The sequence below is a fragment of the Gadus morhua genome, chromosome 18 (assembly GCF_902167405.1).
Source record: "Gadus morhua chromosome 18, gadMor3.0, whole genome shotgun sequence".
NCBI classification, from domain to species: Eukaryota; Metazoa; Chordata; class Actinopteri; order Gadiformes; family Gadidae; genus Gadus; species Gadus morhua.
The window spans coordinates 4,041,990-4,067,520 of record NC_044065.1 but is presented as its reverse complement, the minus strand read 5'-3'; the positions used below and the strand labels follow the sequence as shown (position 1 = coordinate 4,067,520).

General features: G+C 43.5%; 1 protein-coding gene and 1 long non-coding RNA gene across 3 annotated transcripts; one reads left to right on the top strand and one right to left on the bottom strand.

Moving 5' to 3' along the window:
- Positions 1-672: 672 nt before the first annotated feature.
- On the top strand, positions 673-24,347 carry LOC115531513 (alpha-N-acetylgalactosaminide alpha-2,6-sialyltransferase 2). Of its 2 annotated transcripts, none has more exons than XM_030340839.1 (10): positions 673-1,256; positions 5,343-5,672; positions 14,939-15,080; positions 15,744-15,909; positions 16,988-17,162; positions 18,989-19,127; positions 21,841-21,944; positions 22,284-22,367; positions 22,697-22,796; positions 22,935-24,347. In XM_030340839.1, the coding sequence occupies exons 2-10, from the start codon at positions 5,572-5,574 to the stop codon at positions 23,103-23,105; spliced, it is 1,182 nt and encodes a 393-aa protein (XP_030196699.1). In that variant the 5' UTR covers positions 673-1,256; positions 5,343-5,571; the 3' UTR covers positions 23,106-24,347. The 2 variants fall into 2 exon arrangements, with proteins under 2 accessions (XP_030196699.1, XP_030196700.1); XM_030340840.1 differs by lacking the exon at positions 673-1,256 and adding an exon at positions 4,116-4,733.
- On the bottom strand, positions 9,169-11,366 carry LOC115531515 (uncharacterized). The gene is made up of 2 exons (XR_003973896.1): positions 9,891-11,366; positions 9,169-9,375 (listed from the first exon to the last, which is right to left on the bottom strand). It is a non-coding gene; the product is annotated as an uncharacterized LOC115531515 (long non-coding RNA).
- Positions 24,348-25,531: the final 1,184 nt, after the last annotated feature.

Here is a 25,531-nt window from a genome sequence, read left to right as displayed (position 1 = left end):
TTCTCGCAGTGCCCATCAAAGGAAGTAATGCTTTAGTCCCCTCAGAAGCGTCTGACTCCTTAGGAAAGCTGTTTCCATTGAGTTCCAAAGGCCAGATCAAATCAAAAGAACCCCAAACTAGACGTCGCCTCACGTCAGCCTAACTTCAGACTTTAGGCGATGCTGCCCTCTAGTGGACATGATGGTGAATGACATTTATTGCGTGATCGATTTTCACCAATTTAACTTAAACGTCTTATTTCCACATGAACGTCTAACGTCTGGGTGTCTGTCTGTCGGTCTGTCTTTCTATCAGTCTGTCTTTCCACCTGTCTGTGTTTGTATAATTGCATTGATGGCTCACAACACTCCATTTGACATTTGAGTTTCATCATCACTTTGTGCTCGTGTTGTTGACTTCCGATTAATCCCAAGACTCAGAGAGAGAGAGAGAGAGAGAGAGAGAGAGAGAGAGAGAGAGAGAGAGAGAGAGAGAGAGAGAGAGAGAGAGAGAGAGAGAGAGAGAGAGAGAGAGAGAGAGAGAGAGAGAGAGAGAGAGAGAGAGAGAGAGAGAGAGAGAGGAGAGGGAGAGAGAGAGAGAGAGAGAGAGAGAGAGAGAGAGAGAGAGAGAGAGAGAGAGGGAGAGAGAGAGAGAGAGAGAGAGAGAGAGATCATTTCTTCCCTTTCAAGTTACCTCTCATCCTTCTCCTCGTCTTTATCTAAACTCTCTCTACATTTGTTTTTATTTCGAGCGCGTCAGGAAGGTCTTAACGGCCCGTATCGATGGCCCGTATCGACCTCCCCCAACACGGCAGGGAGAGAGAGGAGAGATCTGAGCTGGAAACCTTAACATGCACTGAGGAGCCTGAAGCCTGGACATGTGCTCAATGGGCCAATCAGGGCTCAACCTGCCGGACTCATGCAAGTAGAGCGCTGAACTATCGTGTTGGAATTCGTCGGAAAAGGTTCATAATGGTTATGCGCTCTATACGATTGCGTACACGCCCACATCGGTAATTTCTGCAAAACGTGCTTTGTTGCTCTGAGTCCTTGACACATCCTCATCATGAATATGTATTGAACACTTGATTCAAGGTCCATCATTGGCCCCATTGCAGGTAAAAACATTTACCAGAATGTCAAATCATAACTCATGGGTTGAAACTTGTTGGCGGTAGCTGTTTCCATGCTGGGCCAGCTGTGTGTGTGTGTGTGTGTGTGAGTGTGTGTCAGTGCCTCACAACGCCAAGGGCTTCCAGAGAAGAGGAACTGAACTGGTGAGGGCTATTTACCACATATTGTAGTCCAGGGGAATGCAAGTTGACGGGAAGCCTATAATTTAGACTTTAACTAGAGGAACAGATACCAAATTAGCAAGTCATAACCTGAATATATATACCTATATATATAGGTTCACTAATATCGTTTTGTTTTTATACATGTTTTACGGTTTACATTGCTGTATGTATTATCTGATCATCTTGACATTCGGAATAAGTTAAACATATTTATACCACGGTCTGCGGGAATACTCGATTCTGATTGGATGCAGGGTGTGCATTAACTCCTGATATACGGACACCTGGACAAGTAGTTCCGTCAAATTGTCTGTTCACCGTTCTCAATTAATGCGCTAGCTGGCGTATCGTCTCTAAAATAGTAGTAACCATAGCAACGGGAAACAAAACAAAGCTCAGCGGACTATAATACCTCCCGCTACCTCCCGTTCTAAAGTCGTAGCTATGGTCCGTCCTAATTACTGGAGGAGTGAACAACGTTTCCGTTGCATGAGAACCCAACGGGCGTGTAATGGTGGTTCCGGGTATTAGTCAGACCCTCAGGCGTAACCAGGGAAACAAATGTATGTTTTGTGGAAAACTTTATATTCAGATTGTAAAACGCATGAAAATATAAATTAATGGTCTTAATTTGGTCACCGTTGGTAAGTGACCGTGGTATAAGCGGTATAATGCCCTTCGAGGTGTCCATTATCAGGAATTAATGGACTTCGCGGAGGCAACCGTCCTCCGCTTCGCGTCGGACGGTTCACTCCTCCACGTCGTCCATTAATTCCTGATAATGGACACCTCGTCGGGCATTATCCCTTACATATTTCAGTTATTATTTCAAAGATGTGACTTTCGGTCGGGCTGTTAAACATTACGACAGTGATTATTATTTGGTGGAGGTGGTGGTGATGGTGGTGATGGTGGTGTAGGTGGTGGTGGTGGTGGTGATGGTGATGGTGGTGGAGGTGGTGCTGGTGATGGTGGTGGTGGTGGTGGTGGAAGGTGGAGTTGACGCAGCTGGTGGTGGTGCAGGTGATGGTGGAGGTGGTGGTGATGGTGGAGGAGGTGATGTTGATGGTGGTGGACATGGTGGTGGAGGTAGAAGAGATGTTGATGGTGGAGGTGGTGGTGATGGTGGAGGAGGTGGTGATGGTGGAAGAGGTGGTAGTGTTGATGGAGGTGGAGGTGATGTTGTTTGTGTTGGAGGTGGTGGAGGTGGAGGTGGTGCTGGTGGTGGTTGAGGTGGTGGTGGTGGAGGTGATGTTGATTGTGTTGGAGGTGGTGGAGGTGGTGCTGGTGATGGTTGAGGTGGTGGTGGTGGAGGTGATGTTGATTGTGTTGGAGGTGGTGGAGGTGGAGGTGGTGCTGGTGATGGTTGAGGTGGTGGTGGTGGAGGTGATGTTGATTGTGTTGGAGGTGGTGGAGGTGGAGGTGGTAATGGTGGGGGAGGTGGTGATGGTGTCTTGGGGTCGCAGTCCTCCTGTATCTGAACCCTTGTGGTAGCCTCCGTCAGTTCATTGAGTGGAGATCGCGCTCCACCCATCATTCAGAGGAGGTGAGCCGGAGAACAGAACGACCTGCCAAACGTCAGCCGATAGATCCCGCTCGCCTGAAAGCTAAGGCTTTAGAAGGGATTTTATTCGTTTTTTTGCAATAAACAATATATTACTACAACTTTTTTTTCCCCGATATCTGTCAACACTGTAGTTATTATTAAGATTGCAGAACCTATTAATCATATCCCGGGGGTTTGTTGAATGAAACGGGGACTTTTTGCTTTTTAGCGGTTTATCATGAATCTAAAGTTTATAACCTGTAGTCCACCCCATGAATTAAGAGATTCATGTACTCTTAATATCGAGACATTTGGGTTAGGGTTAGAGTTAGGGTTAAGGGTTAGGGTTAGGCTTAAGGGTTAGGGTTAGGGTTAAGGGTTAGGGATAGGGATTAGGGTTAGGGTAATTGATTATTTATATTTAGTATACAATGTGAATGATTTAATTCGATTATAAATGAATAAACATTTTGTCTATTCACATTTCATTTTTTAGGGCATTTCATTACAAAAGTATACATGCAAATAAAAATAAATTATCAAGCAACATGCTCCATGGCTAAATGCAAGGATTGTTTTAAGGCTTCTCTCCTTGTTCCATGATGCCCCGCTACTGTGTTATTAAAAGTAGAATACTCCTCATTCGCATCTCAACTTTGTTTCTCTTACACAGCTTTCTTTTTCAAAAAGTTTACCTTGACTCATTATTTTGTGTTCACACTTTAACCAAATGAGGTAGGCTAAATTTCCCTGATGATTTGTCATTCTCGCAGTGCCCATCAAAGGAAGTAATGCTTTAGTCCCCTCAGAAGCGTCTGACGACTTAGGAAAGCTGTTTCCATTGAGTTCCAAAGGCCAGATCAAATCAAAAGAACCCCAAACTAGACGTCGCCTCACGTCAGCCTAACTTCAGACTTCAGGCGATGCTGCCCTCTAGTGGACATGATGGTGAATGACATTTATTGCGTGATCGATTTTCACCAATTTAACTTAAACGTCTTATTCCCACATGAACGTCTAACGTCTGGGTGTCTGTCTGTCGGTCTGTCTTTCTATCAGTCTGTCTTTCCACCTGTCTGTGTTTGTATAATTGCATTGATGGCTCACAACACTCCATTTGACATTTGAGTTTCATCATCACTTTGTGCTCGTGTTGTTGACTACCGATTAATCCCAAGACTCAGAGAGAGAGAGAGAGAGAGAGAGAGAGAGAGAGAGAGAGAGAGGAGAGAGAGAGAGAGAGAGAGAGAGAGAGAGAGAGAGAGAGAGAGAGAGAGAGAGAGAGAGAGAGAGAGAGAGAGAGAGAGAGAGAGATCATTTTTTCCCTTTCAAGTTATCTCTCATCCTTCTCCTCGTCTTTATCTAAACTCTCTCTACTTTTGTTTTTATTTCGAGCGCGTCAGGAAGGTCTTAACGGCCCGTATCGATGGCCCGTATCGACCTCCCCCAACACGGCAGGGAGAGAGAGGAGAGATCTGAGCTGGAAACCTTAACATGCACTGAGGAGCCTGAAGCCTGGACATGTGCTCAATGGGCCAATCAGGGCTCAACCTGCCGGACTCATGCAAGTAGAGCGCTGAACTATCGTGTTGGAATTCGTCGGAAAAGGTTCATAATGGTTATGCGCTCTATACGATTGCGTACACGCCCACATCGGTAATTTCTGCAAAACGTGCTTTGTTGCTCTGAGTCCTTGACACATCCTCATCATGAATATGTATTGAACACTTGATTCAAGGTCCATCATTGGCCCCATTGCAGGTAAAAACATTTACCAGAATGTCAAGTCATAACTCATGGGTTGAAACTTGTTGGCGGTAGCTGTTTCCATGCTGTGCCAGCTGTGTGTGAGTGAGTGTGTGTCAGTGCCTCACAACGCCAAGGGCTACTAGAGAAGAGGAACTGAACTGGTGAGGGCTATTTACCACATATTGTAGTCCAGGGGAATGCAAGTTGACGGGAAGCCTATAATTTAGACTTTAACTAGAGGAACAGATACCAAATTAGCAAGTCATAACCTGAATATGTATACCTATATATATATAGGTTCACTAATATCGTTTTGTTTTTATACATGTTTTACGGTTTACATTGCTGTATGTATTATCTGCTCATCTTGACATTCGGAATAAGTTAAACATATATATTTCAAAGTTATTATTTCAAAGATGTGACTTTCGGTCGGGCTGTTAAACATTACGACAGTGATTATTATTTGGTTAAACACAAGGTCTACCTAATTTTAGATGTTGCTCTTGTCTTGATGATCCAAATAAACTTTGATGATCCATAAAAAAGTTTATCTTCCAAATAAACTTGGGAGAAGGGTGAGGCTGTACACCTGTTGTGTACATTAGAGCTAGTGTCAACGTTTCCTCATCTCTCTCTCTCTCTCTGTCTCTCTCTCTCTCTCTCTCTCTGTCTCTCTCTCTCTCTCTCTCTCTCTCTCTCTCTCTCTCTCTCTCTCTCTCTCTCTCTCTCTCTCTCTCTCTCTCTCTCTCTCTCTCTCTCTCTCCTAGTGGAGTCCATCCTCCTGACCTGACGAAGGCCGCCTCCTCATACCTGTGCCCCCGCATCTCTGGGATCCTCAGAGTCCATCGTCTTATGCGGCCGCTGCTGTCCTCTCCTCCTCCTCTGGCTGAGACCACCCTTCACCCACCCTCAGCTGCCCCTCATGCCCAGGGCGCAGGCAGGGTTCCACCATCACTCCTAGTCCTGCCTGCGTACGGTTGAGTGTTTGGGCGCACAATGGCGACCAAGCTGCGCATCGGGTTCTATATCCTGGCGGCAAGCTGCCTGCCCTTCCTCTACATCCTGTGTGTGAGCCTTGAGATTTGGGCGTCTGGCAGGCAAGTCGGGCTCAACTACTCATACACACACGCACACGCACACGCACGCACACACAAACACACACACACACACACACACACACACACACACACACACACACACACACACACACACACACACACACACACACACACACACACACACACACACACACACACACACACACACACACACACACAGGACCATTGTAGGCAGCAGTAGCTCAGGACGTAGAGCGGGTTGGCTGGTAACCTCAAGGTTGCTAGTTCGATCCCCGGCTCCTCCTAGCTGAGTGTCGAGGTGTGACTGAGCAAGGCACCTCACCCTGACTGCTCCCGACGTCGTCAGTGTGGAAATTTCTGCATGCAGGAGTGGACTGGCCATCTGGCCATCCGGCCAGAGGGCATCGTCCCGGTGGGCCGTTGACCCAATGTGGGCCGTTGACCCAATGTGGGCCGCTCCGGTCCGCTATGTGTTGGTTTTTTCTCTTTTCTTAACTTCCTGTTTCTTAACTTCTCTTTTCTAAACCTCCTGTTCAGGTTACACACCTTTCTTGTCGGCAGCACAAGAGACACAAACTTGAAAAACAAAAACAAAAAAAAGCAACAACTGCCATTTGCAGTGCTGTACTATTATTCGGATGTATGTACTTGATTCAATTGTTTTAATAAAGTACATACAGGGTTCTTCCCGTTTGTCTCGTCCCACCCCTAGTGCTGTTAATGTAGTGGGATGGTCTGGACAGAAAATGCCAGGGCTGAATTTTTGTCCAAGTCGACCCCTGTCTGCATGCATGGGTGAATGTGTGCATGAATGGTTGAATGTAAGGCAATATTGTATGGGAACTTTGAGTGGCCACTGGTTACAAAAAAGGCTACGTAAATGCAGTCCATTTACCATTGTCGTTCACACCATGCGACGACGCTGGCAACATCCAGCGGAACAATTTCTGTTGGGACCTGGTGTGTTTTTGATGGGACAAAACGGGCCTAACGAGTTCAGCACGTATGAATTTTTTTAATCATCAGAGATTAGCCATTTTAATCCATTAATCAATTATAACCATTGCTATGCCACCAATAAAGTTGTCTGTGTGTGTGTGTGTGTGTGTGTGTGTGTGTGTGTGTGTGTGTGTGTGTGTGTGTGTGTGTGTGTGTGTGTGTGTGTGTGTGTGTGTTAGGGTTGCCGAGCATTTTCACACTGAGTAATATACGCTTGTGTCAACACCGGTATTACCGTTATAAACGGTATTAACTTTGAAACTGGTTGTTGCCGGTGTGCAAAACCGAGTCATCGGTGTTGGCCTCAACACCGGTGTGTGTGTGTGTGTGTCAGAGATGGAAATTAACTTTTTTGCCCACCAGCCACTGTGGCAGGTAGATTTAAAAATCTACCAGCCACTCATCTTTTTTACCAGCCACTTTTTATATGCTATATATTTTTTAATATATGCGTACATTTTAAACAATATAATAGTAACAATAGATAAGAAAAGTGTTTTTCATACACATCAGTTGGTGTTACGATGACAAGTTTGGGGATAATTCATCTATACAAAGTATTTTCATTAAAAAACGAATTGAGATATTAATAATAAAACAACATGCATGGCTACACCATCATAAGTCAATAGGAACATTTGATTTTTTGTATTTACATGTGACTGCATACAAATGTGTCCACACAGACATGGTAACTAACGTATGATAGTAAGCATTATATGCCCTTAACACTAATATTCAGAAGAAAATATGTGTGGAATTCAGTCCAATGCTGAAAATATATCTGTGGCATTCAGTAGGCCAATGCTGTGGTAAAGTGTGTAAAGTATGACCAAGTGTTTCTTTCTGTTCAATAGATAGAACTTTATCAATCCCCTGTAGGAGAAATTTGTTAATGTTTGTCCCTATAAAACAATAATGGTAAAATAATAAATACAAAACACGACAGTAACTGAGTAGGTCAAACCGTCCAATCTGAAGGCTCTACTTAACCACTCCCCCTGCTCACTTCCACCAATGCGAAGCGAACAGAACTGAGTAGGGGAGGGCGTAGCCTAACTAGTTTGTGAACGACCCAGAGAAACGCAACTCAAATTCAATGTGAACATATATGAGGCTTTAATAAAATCCCGGACGATTTTGAAATTCCGACAAACATTTTTTAAAAGTGTGTCAAAAAGAGGGCATGTCCGGGCAAAATAGGACGTCTGGTTACCCTACGTGTGGCGTGTGAGCGTGTGCATTGGTTGAATTGCGTGTGTTTCACGCCGAACGCGTGAGACTTGAGAGCCCTGTGTTACCGATATTATCCCGGATATTGACAGTCGCAGTTCAGCAAAAGAGGCGTAGAGGAAGAAGGGGCCCGGATGTTGACAGTAATGGTTGTGGAACTGTGCAGCGCCGTATAACGAATGTATTAGATATGCAAATTTGATCGGACCTGACTGGAAAGTATTACCCGCCACAGTGCCGGGTGAAGTGACACAATTCACCCGCCACCATACAAATCCACCCGCAAATGGCGGGTGGCGGGTGTTAATTTCCATCCCTGCCCAGGTGAAAAAATATTATACTTCAACGACACTTTTGAAAGGATGTACTAAGTCCACTTTTAGTATGTAACTGTATTCTGTACTAATTTCGTCGCATTCAAGTATACCAAAGTGTACTAAGGTATACCTTAAGTACTACTATAGATATACTCCAGTATACTCCAAGTGTAAATAGTATGCTAAAATTGCACAACTTTTGACAACCTTTAAGTGTACTGAAGTACACTAGTGAAAAGTATGATTTCTAGCATTTGAAACACTCTTGCAGTACAATAGCATTATATTACCAGTGTGTTTGAAATATACTTAAAAAGGCAGTATGGTTCAATTGATAGTAGTATATAAGTATATTTTGAACACACTATTATCATACTTCTGTCATATTTCAAATTAAATTCAAATACACTTTCTGACTATATTTAGTACTTTTTAAGTCTGCCATTATGTTAATTAAAATGTATTTATAGTACATTTCTATCACAATTGCAGCATCAAAGGCATGCACTTTAAGTACAATGTTATTATACTCTAAAGAGGAGCAGAAGTGTATATTGAGTGTATTTTATCACTGCTTATACTACATAATAGAAGTGTATTTTTAACACACTATTATCATTCCTCTGTCATATTTCTAATTAAATTCAAGTACACTTTCTGACTATATTTAGTACTTTTAAAGTGTGCAATTATGTAACTAAAAATGCATTTATTATGTATTTATAGTCAATTTGTGTCACAATTTAAGCATCAAAGGCATGTACTTAAAGTATAGTTATTATACTATAATGTAAAGTGGAAGCGTATATTAAGGGTATTTTAAGTACAATACTGTTATACTACTAAGTACTTTATAAATACTACAGAAATATACTTACAATACATATTATACTTCACATGCACTTCTTTCTGGTACCATTTTAGTACACTCCATGGGTGCTATTTTGTTCCATGACAAAAAACACTTAAATTGTACAAACCAAAACTTTAATTTAAATATTAATACAAACATACATTCAATAACACCTAACTTTAAAACATCTGACATATATAACATATATAATAAAGCTACTGAGGAGCAACCTTGGTGTAGCCCTCATTATTGCATTTCCTCCGCAGCAGGGCCCGGATCTCACTAACCATGGTGTTGGGGAATTTCTCCCTCACCGTGTCTGTGAAAACAGGAAGGACGCATGTGATTTAAGACTTAAGATAAACAATAAATTACATTGACACAGACTAGTGCTTGTGCCCATTGGGAGCGTGCCCGTTCGGAGCGCGTGCCCAATCGGAGCGTGCCAAACGTAAAAAAAACGCAGCCCCCGGTACGCCACGTGCCCCCGCTACGCAACGTGGTCCAGCTACGCCACAGGCCCCCGCTATAAAACAACTCTTTCTATTAGGCTATCATCATTACCGTAACATTCCTACATTTTACAATACAAATACGACGCAAAGACGCTCTCAGGCGCAAACGTAGCCCCCGCTACGCCACAGGCCCCCACTACGCCAGTTGATCCAGTAACTTTACTTCGATTACTAAATTCAAGCATTATACTTCGATAAAAGCAACTCTTTCTATTAGGCTATCATCATTACCGTAACATTCCAACAGACTATAGCCAAAGTTAGCTGACGTTACAGAGTATTTCGGAATCATTTCACTACCGTTTTGGAACTGACTTACCTCCAAAGAAAAGCAATTTGGCTGCAATAGGCTTCGCCTCTTGTTGTCGCCGTTGTGTAGGCCAAATTACCTCTATCCAGCCCTGCTCCGACTCGAGGTCTTCCCTGCAGTTAACCGTTATTTTTTTATTTCTGTATGCATCACGTATGACGGATGTATTATCTGCTCTAACGGAGCCGTCTTGGAAATAAAACAAACCAAACACTGTCATTGTTTGACCCGGAGATATTAGGTGCTCACTGCTCAATTTCAAATGGAACACTAACCGTCCGCGCCAAGTGTATTTGAGTAAACCACCAATTGGCGACCTAAATACTACATTCTCATTGGACGTCGATTTGCAGCCGCACACTGATTGGATGGCCGTTATAAACTTGCTATTTTCAAATTTTGGTTATAGCCTTGGATTTTCTTTAATAGTTAGTCGTTGGAGCTAGTAAAAGTAGCCATTTCAGTATTATTTATCTGTATTTTTTTGATTAATTCAACACTTTGGTTGTGATGATGTATGAATATACTTAAATAAACTTCTAATGAAGTGAAATTAAAGTATACTAAAAATGAAGCATGTTAATAGTGTATTACTAAGTGTACTTTTCAGAATCACACTGAATGACAACTATAAGTTTTTGCAATTTAGTATACTTTTTCTAAGTGCACTGAAATACAGCTTAAAATTAACTTGCATTAAAGTGAACTGTAAGGAAGTATACTTAAATACACTACTAATAAAGGGAAATTTAAGTATACTTTGATAAAGCATTTTAATAGTGTATTACAAAGGACTTGAAATGAAGTGTACTTTTCAGAAGTACACTAAAGTACCACTTTAAGTATGTGCAACTTAGTATACTTTTTCTAAGTACACTGAAATACAGCTTAAAAAGTATTTGCATTAAAGTGCACTTCATGGAAGTACACTTAAATACACTTCTAATGAAGTGAAATTAAATTACACTCTAAAAAAGCATTTTAATAGTGTATTACAAAGGACTTGAAACAAAGTGTACTTTTCAGAAGTACACTAAAATACCACTTTAAGTATTTGAAACTTAGTATACTTTTGCTAAGTATACTGAAATACAGCTTAAAATTAACTTAAATTAAAGTGAACTTTACGGAAGTATACTTCAATACACTTCTAATGAAGTGAAATTAAATTACACTTTAAAAAAGTATTTTAATAGTGAATTCCAAAATACTTGAAAATGAGTGTACTTTTCAGAAGTACACTAAGGTACAAATTACAATACACTTACAATAAAGTACACTTTTTATAAATACACTAAATTACCACTATAAGTATTTGCAATTTAGTATACTTTTTCTAAGTACACTTATGTACAATTTAAATAAACTTAAAATAAAGTATACTTTTTAAAAGTACAAAGCAATACCGCTTTAAGTATTGCAGAATTAGTATACTTATTTTTAAGTACGTTAAAGTTGAATTTAATGACATTTATTGCGAAGTACACTTTTTAAAAGTATATGTTAAGTATACTTTAAATTAAGCACAAAAAGTAAAAGTATACTTATACTAACTTTTGTATAATTGATTTATACTTGTAATACACTAAAGTATACTACTTTTTCACCTGGGTGGTGTGTGTGGGTGTGGGTGTGGGTCTGTGTGGCTGTGTGTAAAATAATGCCAACCAGTTGGGACAAAGGAGATTCAACAATGTTGGAGAAAATAATGCAGTTCCACAGTAACCGGTTCTCCTGTCCTTTCTAGACGATTCATTGTGGACGGATTCTGGCTCGCCCAATGAACAATGAAATCCCCATCAATTCCAGAAGCTGACATTTAGTGCAGTGCACCTGTTCAAAGAGCCAGTCCAGATTTGGGATGGCACAGCTTGGTGCCGCCGGTCTCAATGGAGCTGATGGCTGAATCTTGATGCCTGGCGAATTCAAATAAGCGTACTTGGGAATAACCAGATCTGGTTACACTTTAATATGCCGTAATCCAATCTTCCTGTGTGTCTTGTTACTGGACTCGATTCCTGTTGAGCGTGACACTGGCAGCAATTACTTGTTAAGTGTGCGCAGCTATGGGTCACAGGTGACGTATGTACCATTCACCAGCGGTACCATTGTTATGTGAAGTTGCAGCCGCCCTTCGTCAACTGTGGGGAAAAACAAGATTCTCAGTTGGATGACAATGACGCATTGTCTGTTATGGGAGAAAGGGATGTAAACAGCCTTTGGATGTGAAAATATCTGCTGGTCTGTTAACAGCTGATCATCTATATCCAGACATGGGGGACTCGAGTCGCATGACTTGACTCGAGTCAGACTCGAGTCGCAAATTTGAGGACGTGAGACTTGCTTGACTAACACTGATAAAATACTCGACTTGACTTTGACTTGGTCTTCATGACTTGAGACTTGACTTAGACTTGAGACAGATGACTCGAAATGACTTTTCTAAAGTTAGATTATAGGTTGGATATGTGATTTGCGATACGCCAGCAGATTTTGAAAAGACGCAACTCAAATGGTCCTACCCCCTCTCCTTCAACGCTGACTCTGACTCCACCCATTCCAAGTACCTGGACGCGCAATCACACAAGAGCGCGAACACAGATGCGCGAGAGTGGGCCAGGGCAGGTTAGCTAGGTTTGAGTTTAGGGTTGTATTCTAGCGCTAGGTCCAAATGCGGATTAGCTAGTAAACTAGCTCCAGTAGCTACCGCAGGATAACAACAAACAGAAGCTTGCTCTGGCACGAGGTCACGCGCGGGGGGAGGGGGAGTGCAGTACGACCGTTTGATTGACGTACTTACTGTCCAATGCCACTCGGTGTTTCTGAAAATCATTGGCTGGAGTTTTTCGAGCCCTGCCCGTTCCACTGATGATTGACTTGTTTAATTTTCATGTCAGTACGCTACTTCTAAGTGTCTGGTTTTAAGTGTCTTTTTGTTCAAGGTGGAGGTACGAGTTATAGCAGTCCCTGCATCAAGTGCACCTCTTGAACGCGTGTTCAGCCATGGTGGGGTGATAATGTGACCGCATCATTCAGAACTCATTGACAAAGTAGCCTACTGTCAAATTATTTTTTTGCAAATGCAATGCATTGTAAGTCAATGTATGTTGCGAGGCAGCAAGATTGCTACCAGCTTTCAGGCTTGTGTATTACTATTTCCCCTTCCTACAGTATGTGTATGTGATATTACTTTTGAAATAATCTTTTTTTTCATGTCTGATGCCATGTGTTGCAAATAATATTCTACAACATGTAGGGAGATTGAGTGATTGACTTGAACTGTTGTCGTATACAGCTACCTAGAGGTTATATTTGATTCTGTTCATAGGTTGGAGGTAATGATCATAAAAAACATTTTCAAACTATGCACATAATGGTTTTGGAATGTTTTGAATAGTTTGAGTTATTGTTATTGTTAAGACATTGTTATTGTTAATGTTGAAATAATACTCAACTTATGAACCACTCTCTTTACCGATTTTTAAATGTGGAAACTGGGTTAGATCATCAGATTTTTGTATGACTTGACTTGTGACTTGCTTGACCTGAGCAATGACTTGACTTGTGACTTGCTTGATTCTCACCACAGTGACTTGGGACTTGCTTGAGACTTGAAGGTTATGACTTGAGACTTGCTTGTGACTTGCACATGAATGACTTACCCCCACCTCTGTCTATATCAGACGCCAGACACGCAATGGCAAAGTGGGCACATGTCCAGGGCCCTGGCCAATGGGGGGGCCCTTGATATATATATATTTTCTTTTTTTAATCATTTTTATATTTAAAAAAAATTCAAATGGCGAAGACTTTGGCCATTTGTCATAAACGTCAAATGTGACGTCAATGTCGTAGTGCTTGGTCAACGGTCAATATAATACTAAAGTGTGACGTCCCGTTTCCATAGCAACCGATTTTCGGTTCAACACAAACCAAATTAACAAGGGGAAATCCTGTGCCACACAAACGTTTGATAGAAAAGGAACGATTTTTTTGCGAATTGATTTGCGAGTTTGCTTTACAGTGATGTCAGTAATATTGAGAATAGATTGTCTTTATATAAAAAAACCTAAACTAACGTTCATAAGCTTTTCCTTTTAATACCCCAGGGGAATACATGAATGCCTCGACATGTTTCGATTGGTAGTGATTTTTTCTTGAAATTGATTTATTTTCATTTTGAAAGAAACAACACATGGAAGCAATGGAAGACGCCATCTCTCGTTCGGTTGTTTAGAACTGAAAATCAGGTTGCCAGGACAATGTGACGTTTTCACCTTAGCACTCTATTTCACAGTGAAAAAGGAGGAACGTGTGCTAAGTGGGTCGTCATAGCGTAAACGAAAGAAAGAAAAAGACACTTAAGATACTGCCCTGGTAAAAATAAATGCCGTCCATCTCAATTTCTTTTAACTTGTTTATTCATTAAGGAAGTCATTAGGTGCTTTTAAAGAGTTATAATATGCGACCAAATTCGATTTGCTAGTGCGTATATTTGCGTGTTTGTAGGGGTCCATGGCTGCTTTGTGTCCAGGGCCCATGCTCATGTTAATCCGTCCTTGATTACCAGTATCGATAGTGAAGTCTTGAGGTAAAACAATATGTGGGGCAGAAGGAGCAAGAAACTGACTCAAGTTTGGATTGCTCTTTACCTAAGAAATGGGATCAAAGGCCAAAAAAGGTTTCTAACCTATATTAGTCATGCCTTTTAGGAGTAAAGGCTCAGTTTTGGTACCACATCGATGCAACGCAAAGGGGTTTACCGACCTATTACGTCCTTGCGGACCCTCCTTGCGTCCACCCCAAGGGCCGGGCGCGCGCCTCCCAAAAATTGTAATCTTGCGTCGAGGCAACGCAGCAGCAAGGGCTGTGATTGGTCCCCCAACTAAAGCCCAACGCAGCAAGCAAAACATGTTTACGACTGCCTCGAGCCGTCTGCGTTGTCATTGCATTGCGTCGACGTGGAACCATAACTGAGCCTTTATATGTCTCATATTGTTGATGCTCCCCTGCCAATGGATTTGCCCCGGCTCAACAATTCATTCTTTACCTTCCAGCATGACAGGAGATCGCCTGGGGCTCTCTTGGCTCAGCGAAAGTGTCTTTGGCCGCGACCCCCCGCCCGCTGAAGCAATGATGTCTTTCGAGGAACAGTTCATTGGAGATACGTACGGCCGAGAGGACATCCCACCACAGAGCGTGAGTCCCTCCTCCACTCTAAAGGGTTTTCACGACTGTTATCTCCCGCGGATAAGACCTAACTATGGTTATACTGGTTTATCGTTGGCCTAGAGCAGGGGTCACCAACCTTTTTGAACCTGAGAGCTACTTCATGGGCACTGAGTCATACGAAGGGCACCCAGTTCTATACACTCTTCTGAAATAACAAATTTGCTCAGTTTGCCTTTAGTTATATATTACTATTGATGATTAATGATACTCATCTATGTGAAGACTTCTTAATTAATTAAGTCATGTTAATGATTTCTCACAATAATTATCAACAATGACTTAAAAAAGGTGGGAAAGAGTTGTTCAAGAATGAGTAGTGCTGTTTTTAGAACAGGCCTGCGGGCGCCTCATGTGGTCCTTGCGGGCGCCCTGGTGCCCGCAAGGACCACTGTGTTGGTGACCCCTGGCCCAGAGACTGTCGCATGTACGTTGCCCCATAGGAGCGTCTCCAGGCGACAACGCGGTAGGGCGGGAGTTGCATATTGTGTATTTTGCTTGTGTGTGTGTATGAGCCACAGTAAATCCACTGCGGGTCCATATGTAACTGAATTAATTTGGAATGCAGATTGTTCACATTTACCCGCTTCTGTGTAATGACAACAGCAGTACCCCCTCTCTGGTCCCCCCCAGACCTGCCCTGACGCCCTCACCAGGAAGTGGTCGTCCACCGGCTTTAATGGAAGTTTTCTGGCGACCATTCCGGTTCTCCAGTGGGCCAAGGACGTCAATCTCCAACAGTACCAGCGCCTGAAGCAGTATGGCGGTACCTACGGATGGGCATCGATGGACTATGAGAGTAAGAAGTGTGTGTGTGTGTGTGCGTGTGCGTGTGCGTTTGCGCGTGCGCGCGTGGTGAATACACCTTCTTGTCTCAAGAAACTGCTCAATACTTGATGAGAAGGGAATTTGGCTTGCGGCTTGAGGCAGTGATCTGAACGCACACTCAGCCAGCAGTTGTGAACTGTACCAATATTTTCTGTTAAGGCTTCAAATCAACACCGTATTGTCATGGAACCCGCCAGAAAGGCCTCCTTCACAGCTCCGGTTCGAGTCACGCTTACGTTCCTGAGACGGCCCACCGGCACTTAGGATACCGATATTTACTTTACTGCAGTCTGCTTGTTATCCATGTACCCACTCGGACGGCTGTAAAGTGTGTTTGTATTAAGGTATGAATGTATATTGCCCCCTTTTGTCACATGCCTGGTTAAAACCTTTTTCTTTTTTTTTAAGCAAGAACCAACGGGAACTCCATGTAGGGTTAATGAGGTATTTCTTTTTATTACTGGCCATAAGTAAAATGACAGTCGGGCAAAAACATAAAACTTCAAGCTTAGAAGCAATTTTCATTTAAGAGAACTTCAACCCTATAATGTTGGTTAACAAGGAAAAACGTTTGCGGCGTAATAAACCAGCAAGCAGGTAATAAAACATTTCGCCCCTGAGGTATTGTCAGGTCATCATTTCTCGGGAAGAAAGCTTTATCGAAGAGATGTCCTTTTGTAAACAAACCCAATGGCTCTCCATCAACGGGTGGGTTTATTAGGTAGGCTTATTTAGTAGTTTTCTTAAATAAACCCAATGGATCCCCCTTATATGTTTTCTTCAGCAGAATATGTTTGTAACAAAACAGGAAGCAAGGCCTTAACTCCGGCCCTTTGCCATTTCTGTTTCCTGCTCTGTACCGTCTTCACCGAAAGTTTGACTGCAACATAGTAGCACCGCTGGAACCCTGATAACGACAACCCGATGCACTACTGTCCCCTCTAGCTATTTCCATCGTAACTCTGAGTCAAATCACCGATGAGCGTTCTGGCAGAATGATACGGGAAGCTTGTCCGACTCTGAACCGACACACTCCTCCCCCCCGACAGCACTGAACGCCACGCTCTCCGTCCTCAACCGGACGGCCAACCACCAGATGTTTGACGACTGGCAACTCCGTCGGAAGGGCTCGCAGTGCGTCCGCTGCGCCGTGGTGGGCAACGGGGGGATCCTGAATGGTTCCGGCAAGGGCCGGGAGATCGACAGCCATCACTACGTGTTCAGGTACGTAATGCCGCGTTTCCACTGCAGGGTGCGGAACGGATCGGATCGCAAAGGGGCGGTAGGGAGGGGGCGGTATAGCCCAGCTCAGTTCCGAGGTCGCGTTTCCACCGCCGACAGTACCCTTTGTGGTAGGCCGGATGTCGATCGCCGCGGCAGCTACGTAAACATCGTAAACAACGTCTTCCTCCGCAAGAATGCAGACGAACGTCTCCACCTCCTTGTTCGCCCAAGCAAGCTTTTTACGCGACATGTTAATTGTAAAGAATAATACCTCGAGGCTACTGTTTGTTTGTTTTTATCCCCGCGTCACCCGGAAGTGACGATTCTGTCGACCAATCAACGGAGGGGGGGTGTAGCTAGAATTCCAGGGTACCCTTTCAGGCGTCTGGTCTCGTTTTGGGTACCGCAACGGAGGAGTCCCTAAAATGGGGTCGGAACGGGTACGGCAAAGTCCGGGTCACGCCCACTTTTGGCGGTGGAAACGCGATCCGACCCGCACCTTTGCGATCCGATCCGTTCCGCACCCTGCAGTGGAAATGCGCCATAATATCTATATACATATCTCTATAAATATCCTTGTGTCTATATGACAGCCATCACTACGTCTTCAGGTAGGTAATATTTATATACATATCTCTATAAATATCCATGCATCTATACGACAACCTTCACTACGTGTTCGGGTACGTAATATATATATATCTCTATGAATATCCTTGTGTCTATATGACAGCCATCACTACGTGTTCAGGTACGTAATATCTATATACATATCTCTATAAATATCCTTGTGTCTATAATAGGGATGCACCGAAATGAAAATTCTTGGCTGAAACCGAATATACTGAAACAGTTGGCCGAAGGCCGAAATTGAATACCGAATGTGGCTTTTAATGTTTTTCATTCATTTTGCTTTAATTTTTCACCATTGCATAAATCAAACAATTAAATGTCCTTTATAAACTTTTTTGTCTTGCTTTTCTATAAAAAAAATCAATTACAAATTTGATACAAAATATGTATTTAATACTGAACGTTTTCTAACATTCCAGAAGACATTAAAATTTAAGAACAATGTACCTTTAAATAAATGAGTAAAACTTTTTTTTTTTTATAAAAAAAAAAAAATGTTTGGTGTATTATGTTCAGCCTTTTTACTCTTTCGGCCGTAACCGAACATTATGTTTTGGGCCATTTTCGGCCGAAAATGTTCGGTGGCCGAATATTCGGTGCATCCCTAGTCTATACGACAGCCTTCACTACGTGTTCAGGTACGTAATATACATATCTCTATAAATATCCATATGTTTATACGACAGCCTTCACTATGTGTTCAGGCATGTCATATATCTGCAGTACATACATAAATATCCATATGTCTATATGACAGCCATCACTACTTGTTCAGGTACGTAAAATCTATATACATATCTCTATAAATATCCATATGTCTATATGACGACCACGTGTTCAGGTACGTGACATCTATATCTATATCTATATATTCTATATAAATGTTGATTTCTATATTCCGATTCAACTTTATTGTCATTGTGCAAAGTACAGTGTCAACGAAATGTAGTTGGAGATCTAAATAGAAGTGCAAAAGAGCAATTAAGGTGCAGGTTTAACATGAATTGTCATATGGTGCAATACAGCAGCAAAATTAAAGTGACCTAGTGAGGAATGAGCAGCATAAGAAGGGTATAAGGGATAAGAGCAGCATAGATGGACAGTTCGATAGCGATGAAGTTATCGGACGCAGTAAGTACCATGTGGGTACTATATGAATTAATTACATCTCGCTTTCTATCTTTTTCCTTAAGGACGAACGGAGCTGTCCTAAATGGTTTCCAGAAGGACGTGGGCACACGCACCACCCACTACACCTTCTCCACCAACACCTTCAAGAACTCCATGATGAGCTACCGTAAACAGGGCTACAGTGGACCACCGCTGTCCGAGGTCAGGAACCCGCCAGGCCACCACCTCCACCCTCACACCACCTCCACCACCACCTCCACCCTCACACCACCTCCACCCTCACACCACTGCCACCACCACCTCCAACGTCACACCACTGCCACCACCACCTCCAGCCTCACACCACCTCCACCACCACCTCCACCCTCACACACCTCCACCCTCACACACCTCCACCACCACCTCCACCCTCACACCACTGCCACCACCACCTCCAACGTCACACCACTGCCACCACCACCTCCACCCTCACACCACTGCCACCACCACCTCCACCGTCACACCATCACCATCACCACCACCTCCACCCTCACACCACTGCCACCACCACCTCCACCCTCACACCACTGCCACCACCACCTCCACCCTCACACCACTGCCACCACCACCTCCACCCTCACACCACTGCCACCACCACCTCCAGCCTCACACCACTGCCACCACCACCTCCAGCCTCACACCACTGCCACCACCACCTCCAGCCTCACACCACTGCCACCACCACCTCCAACGTCACACCATCACCACCACCTCCTCCAACGTCACACCATCACCACCACCTCCACCATCACCACCACCTCCACCATCATACCATCACCACCACCTCCACCATCATACCATCACCACCACCACCTCCAACATCCTACCACCATCACCGCCACCTCCACCCTCACCGCCACCTCCACCATCATCACCACCTCCACCATCACCACCCCCTCCACCCTCACAGCACTATCACCACCACCTCCACCATCACCATCACACCACCATCACCTCCACCCTCACACTACCACACCACCACCACCTCCACCACCACCTCCACCATCACACCACCATCACCACCACCTCCCCCTCCAATACCACCACCGTCACACCACCATCACCACCACCTCCACCATCACACCACCATCACCACCACCATCACCTCCACCATCACACCACCATCACCACCACCTCCACCCTCACACCACCATCACCACCACCATCACACCACCACCATCACCACCACCTCCACCATCACCGCCACCTCCCCCTCCACCTCCACCCTCACACCACCATCACCACCACCTCCCCCTCCACCACCACCATCACCACCACCATCACCACCACCTCCCCCTCCACCACCACCATCACCACCACCTCCCCCTCCACCACCACCGTCACCTCCACCTCCACCCTCACACCACCTCCACCTCCGCCCTCACACTACCATCACCACCACCTCCACCCATCACACCACCATCAACACCCCCTCCACCCTCACACCACCTCCACCTCCGCCCTCACACTACCATCACCACCACCTCCACCCTCACACCACCATCACCACCCCCTCCACCCTCACACCACCTCCACCTCCGCCCTCACACCACCATCACCTCCACCTCCACCCTCACACCACCATCACCACCACCTCCACCCTCACACCACCATCACCACCACCTCCACCCTCACACCACCATCAACATCACCACCACCAGAACCATACACTTTGAGCATTGTTCCACTTGAGTCTCATGTTAATGCTTGGGTAGGCGATTTGGAGTAAGCAGCCAGAGTAAGCTAGATTTTAAAAGTATCCAACTGAACAGATCCCACCCCCCCCCGTTCAGTCCAACATCTAAAGCCACTCTCGTAAAACACATGAATTGCTCACAAGCATTTGCAATAGGAGTGCCCATCCTTGGGGAAGAATTTGGTCATGTTCAGTGAGTACAAAGAGCAGGGTGCACGCGAGTAGGTAGAAGGACTTGCGGGTAAACTTGCTAATCCTTTCATTTGTGCCACAGGGAATGGAATGGAAGGGCTCAATACAGGCCTGTGAAATCCACAGATACCAGATTTGTTATGTCAGAGCATTGTATCTATTGCTTGCTGTCTGGTTGTAAAGAGAAGTTCAACAAATATAGGACAAATTGATAAAAAAAATCCTCAGTAAACTGCCTACCCTAGTTTTAACTGATCACGGTTCAGGCGTCTTATATGTCTCCGGTTGGATCCTTTACGTTTCAACTAGAGCTGTCAGTTAAACGCGTTATTAACGGCGTTAACGCAAACCAAATTTAACGGTGTTACATTTTTCATCGCGCGATTAACGCAATTATTTTATAATTTTTTTTCTTTGGCTCAAAACAAAGAAGCAGTAGCCTGACTGCTATGTTCAAATGACATTTGTTCAAAGCAGTCATTTAATTGCACTATAGGCTCTTTTTTTTATCGTCCTGTTTTGATCAGTGTATATGCCAATGTTGTTATCAATAAAAATTCATTTGCACAAGGCAAGCCGATGCACTTCACCATGTTGATAAGAGAATTAAAATGAGAAGAATTATGGGACAAAAAAATCAAGGGATATTTAGCATAGAAAAATAATTTGTGATTAATCGCGATTAATTAGAGTTAACTATGACATTAATGCGATTAATCACGATTAAATATTTTAATCGCTTGACAGCTCTAGTTTCAACATACACAACAAATGGTCTTGGGTAAAAGTTAAAATTTCTCTGGAATCGCTTCAGATCACCCCTTTTGATAGAGCACCTAGCTACTGAGTCACTGTCGGGGTTCTGGTACGTTTTGACCGTCTCGGGCCAAGTCAATGGCTCGATGATGTCTCTCGCTCTCTCTCGCTCTCTCTCGCCCTCTCTCCCCTCTCACACCTCCTCTCTGCCATCCCTGCACCGGTCCACAGGAGACGCGCTACGTCTTCCTTCCAGACCACGACCGTGACTACCTGCTGGTGAAAGCTGTTGCCACGCACACACCGGTGGAGCGAGGCCGGGATAAAACCAAAACGTAAGCGTGTGCTAGTGTGTGCGATTGTGAACCTTCTAATAAATAATTGTAGTACCAAGGGTCTAACCTATATGCAGCATCTCCTGTTTTCATTAAAATGTACATTGACTACATAAACTGATATAAAAACCCTTGTCTGAATTGCATAATTTGGATGTTATCTATTGTTATACGATTAATAATTGTTATTAGATGAATTAAATTATTTCTTTATTTTTGTTTGCTTGTTTGTCAATATCTTTTCAGCTTTTGTAATTTGTAATATTAAGGTGTCTGAATATTAACTATAACTATAAAATTGCATCTCATTCCCGATCATTTGCTTTGTATGTTTTCTAGTCCACCGACGTACTTTGGAGAGGATGCGACGGCGGAGAAGCTGAAGATGTATCACCCAGACTTTGTCCGCTACCTCAGGAACAGGTGAGCCAATACAAAGAAAATATGATAAACAACAGAACAGTGCCTGAGTGTTTACATGTGCTTAAAACAAAGTGGGTGTGGCAGAAACCTGTACAGGCTTACATGGAAACCACACCCAAAATTGGGGGGGGGGGGGCTTCGAAGATGGTTCTTGTGTTCGTAATGATTGGGTGTTGTTGTGAAGATGCTGCTGTAAAATGCATCCGGGGAAAGATTTCCTAACACTGTCAGCCCCATTCCCCACCGGTAGGGGGCCTCTTACACAATAAACCATTCTCTCTTTTTTTTTTATATTCTTCTATATACTTATTTTTAAAAATATCCGGTAGGTTCTTTCAATCCCACGCACAGAAGAAAGGATACAAGAGAATCTACCGTCCATCGACAGGCTCTGTGATGCTGTTGGCGGCTCTGCACACCTGCGACCAGGTAACCAAGTTGTTTGTCTGAGTGATGAATCAGACAGGTTCGATAGAATCAGGGTCGTCAATTACTTGCTCCACGAACCCTAACCCTCGTGTCCCGGATTGATCTTCTTTGTGGCTTATGATCATCTTTGCCGTGCAGGTCAGCGCCTATGGCTTCATGACGTCCGACTATAAGAAGTACCCGAACCACTACTATGACAAAACCCTGAGCAAAGTGAGATTCTTTGCCAACCATGACTATGGCTCGGAGCTGGGGCTGTGGCAGCAGCTGCACAAGGATGGCCTCATACGGCTGTACATGCGATCGTGATCCATGGGGACATTCCGGCCAGCGGCACATGGCCTTCATAGCACTGGGACGAGGTGGTCATTTGGTGGCAGGAAAACCTAATGCAATTTTTATTTTATTTTAATATTCTGACAAACCGTCTTATCAGCTGCTACACTGCCTTGACTCTTAACGGATTGTATTTCCCTCTCAAAGCTTGTTTAACATATGTATTTGGTGAAGGGCTCGGTGTGTACGGGATAATAGTTGTGTTGGTTTAATTTTAAGTTAAAAGGTCAAAATTAAGATTTGATAGAAACCACATGGTGGTTGATCGCTCTAGTGCCTTGAAACTCCAACCTAAGGGTCTGTCTTTTAAGAAACTTAAATTATTAAATTATTAGTTTTAACGCAAGTTCATTGTTGTATAGTCTACGATGCACACTGTATTTTAAAAACATTATTGTAAAAAGTTGCAAAAGACTCTGAGGATCATCACTGTCAAGTTCCAAACCTAAGCGTCTTTCATTCAACCTCTTAAACTCGAGGTTCCCCAGATTTGGGAAGACCGTGATCACTCTCGCAGAAAAAGGCATACAACACTGCCCTTATTATGTAGAAATATCAAATTAAACATGAGAAACTCTGCTACAAGCACATATAAGTAATTTTTGCAAACACCAAACCTGACCTGCCGAAGAAGAATCAGGGAAGATCTTTTTTATATTGTTGAAGGACTTTCTGGTGTTGAATCAATGGGTGATTGAAGGGATACTTAGACTAGCATTGAGCACTTTCTTAACGTGATTTTTCAAGCAAAAGAGAAACCTCAAACCTGTTGGGTTAACAGTTTATTTCTCTCCACGTATTGTCTGGTAATCCTGTTTTTGTTTGGTTTGAAGAACCAAAGGATAGCTTTGAGCACTAGGGAAGCTTAAAAAAATGGTGCCAGAGTTAGCAAAAAAGCTAATTTTCATTCCTTTGGCAGATCAATCACATTACATTAATAAGGAAAAAATACAAGAATGATATAAAGCAATAAAGAAGAATTTCAGTGCCAAATATATATGATTTTACAGATGCCATGATAGAAGTCAAGTCAATATCTTTCTCTCTGTCGCGTGGAAACACCCGCCTGCAACTTAGAATACATTCACTGATGTTCGACTGTGTTGATGTTGTTGATGCTGTTTTCTTGAAGCACTAACCCTAACCCTACTATTGACACCTTTTGGCGGGAATAAATCTTTGCATATTTTTGTGATAAAGTCTGCCCCTATCTAACCTGCCTTTCAATTCAATTAAACTACCAGCACCTCAACGATTTATATATATATATATATATATATATATATATATATATATATATATATATATATATATATATATGAAGAAGTAACAGGGAAGGAGTCTAAGCAGAAGTATTATTCAGGTAATGAAATCAGAGGGGTGGTGTTGGCGGTGAGTCATAACAAGGCCTGACGTGTGTGTGTGTGTGTGTGTGTGTGTGTGTGTGTGTGTGTGTGTGTGTGTGTGTGTGTGTGTGTGTGTGTGTGTGTGTGTGTGTGTGTGTGTGTGTGTGTGTGTGTGTGTGTGTGTGTGCGTGCGTGCGTGCGTTGAGGGATAAAGAGACCCTGAGTCAGACTTTCAGTGAGACAAGAGAGATTGATGTGTGTAGATAGGCAGGAGGGTGTGTGTGTATGTGGTGTACTGCCTCTGTCAGGCTGACTTCTCCATTCAGGGATAAAACGCAGCGTGTGAATACATGTAAAAAAAACTGGTTTCTTTTGGTTTCATATTCAGGTCGGACACGCATACAAACATTTCACTTTGAACTTTTCTGATCAAGGCAAATATCAGAGTTTAGTTGATCCCCCTTTCCAGGGCTTGCCCGTAGAAGTGTAGGCTACATTAATTCTGGCATCAAAGCAGAACACTTACATCTCTGACGGCTACAAGGAAATAACACAGATGTCCCTTTTTCACCTAGCGGCGATCTCGGTTCTAACAGTGTTTAGAACCAAGAGTGAACTAAGACGGCCCCTCAGTGAGTCAGGGCCGTGGAAAGACTTGCGTGGGGGACCGGTGAAACGGACTCAACACAGTCAGAAATATTTCTTACATTAGTGATCGCACCGTCGATATTCTCAGTCAACTCAAGGTCTCTCAGTCAACTCAAGTATTTTTTCTCTCTCTCTGTTCCAGTTCTCTATCTGTCTCTGCTCCCGCTGTCTCTTTAAGATAGGAGGTATGGAGGCTTCAGTGGTCTTGCACCCGTCTGGATGAACTGCACCACCATCCCTCCTCTTCCCTCCTCTCACTTACGACCTCCATCAAAACCGTGGCTCTGGCCAGACAAGACACCTCTCCCCTGAAGTGGCCTGCCCACGGGGGTGTAAGGGAGGGCAGCGGCCAGCAGGGGGCGGAAGGACATTGTTAAAGTACCGTCTCCTCCAGACATTAGTCTT

Coding starts and splice junctions, on each gene's coding strand:
- LOC115531513 (XM_030340839.1), top strand. CDS start 5,572: ATGGCGACCAAGCTGCGCATCGGGTTCTATATCCTGGCGGCAAGCTGC. Junction 15,910..16,987: donor GGCATCGATGGACTATGAGA/GTAAGAAGTGTG, acceptor CCCCCCCGACAG/CACTGAACGCCACGCTCTCC. Junction 22,797..22,934: donor CTCTGCACACCTGCGACCAG/GTAACCAAGTTG, acceptor TTTGCCGTGCAG/GTCAGCGCCTATGGCTTCAT.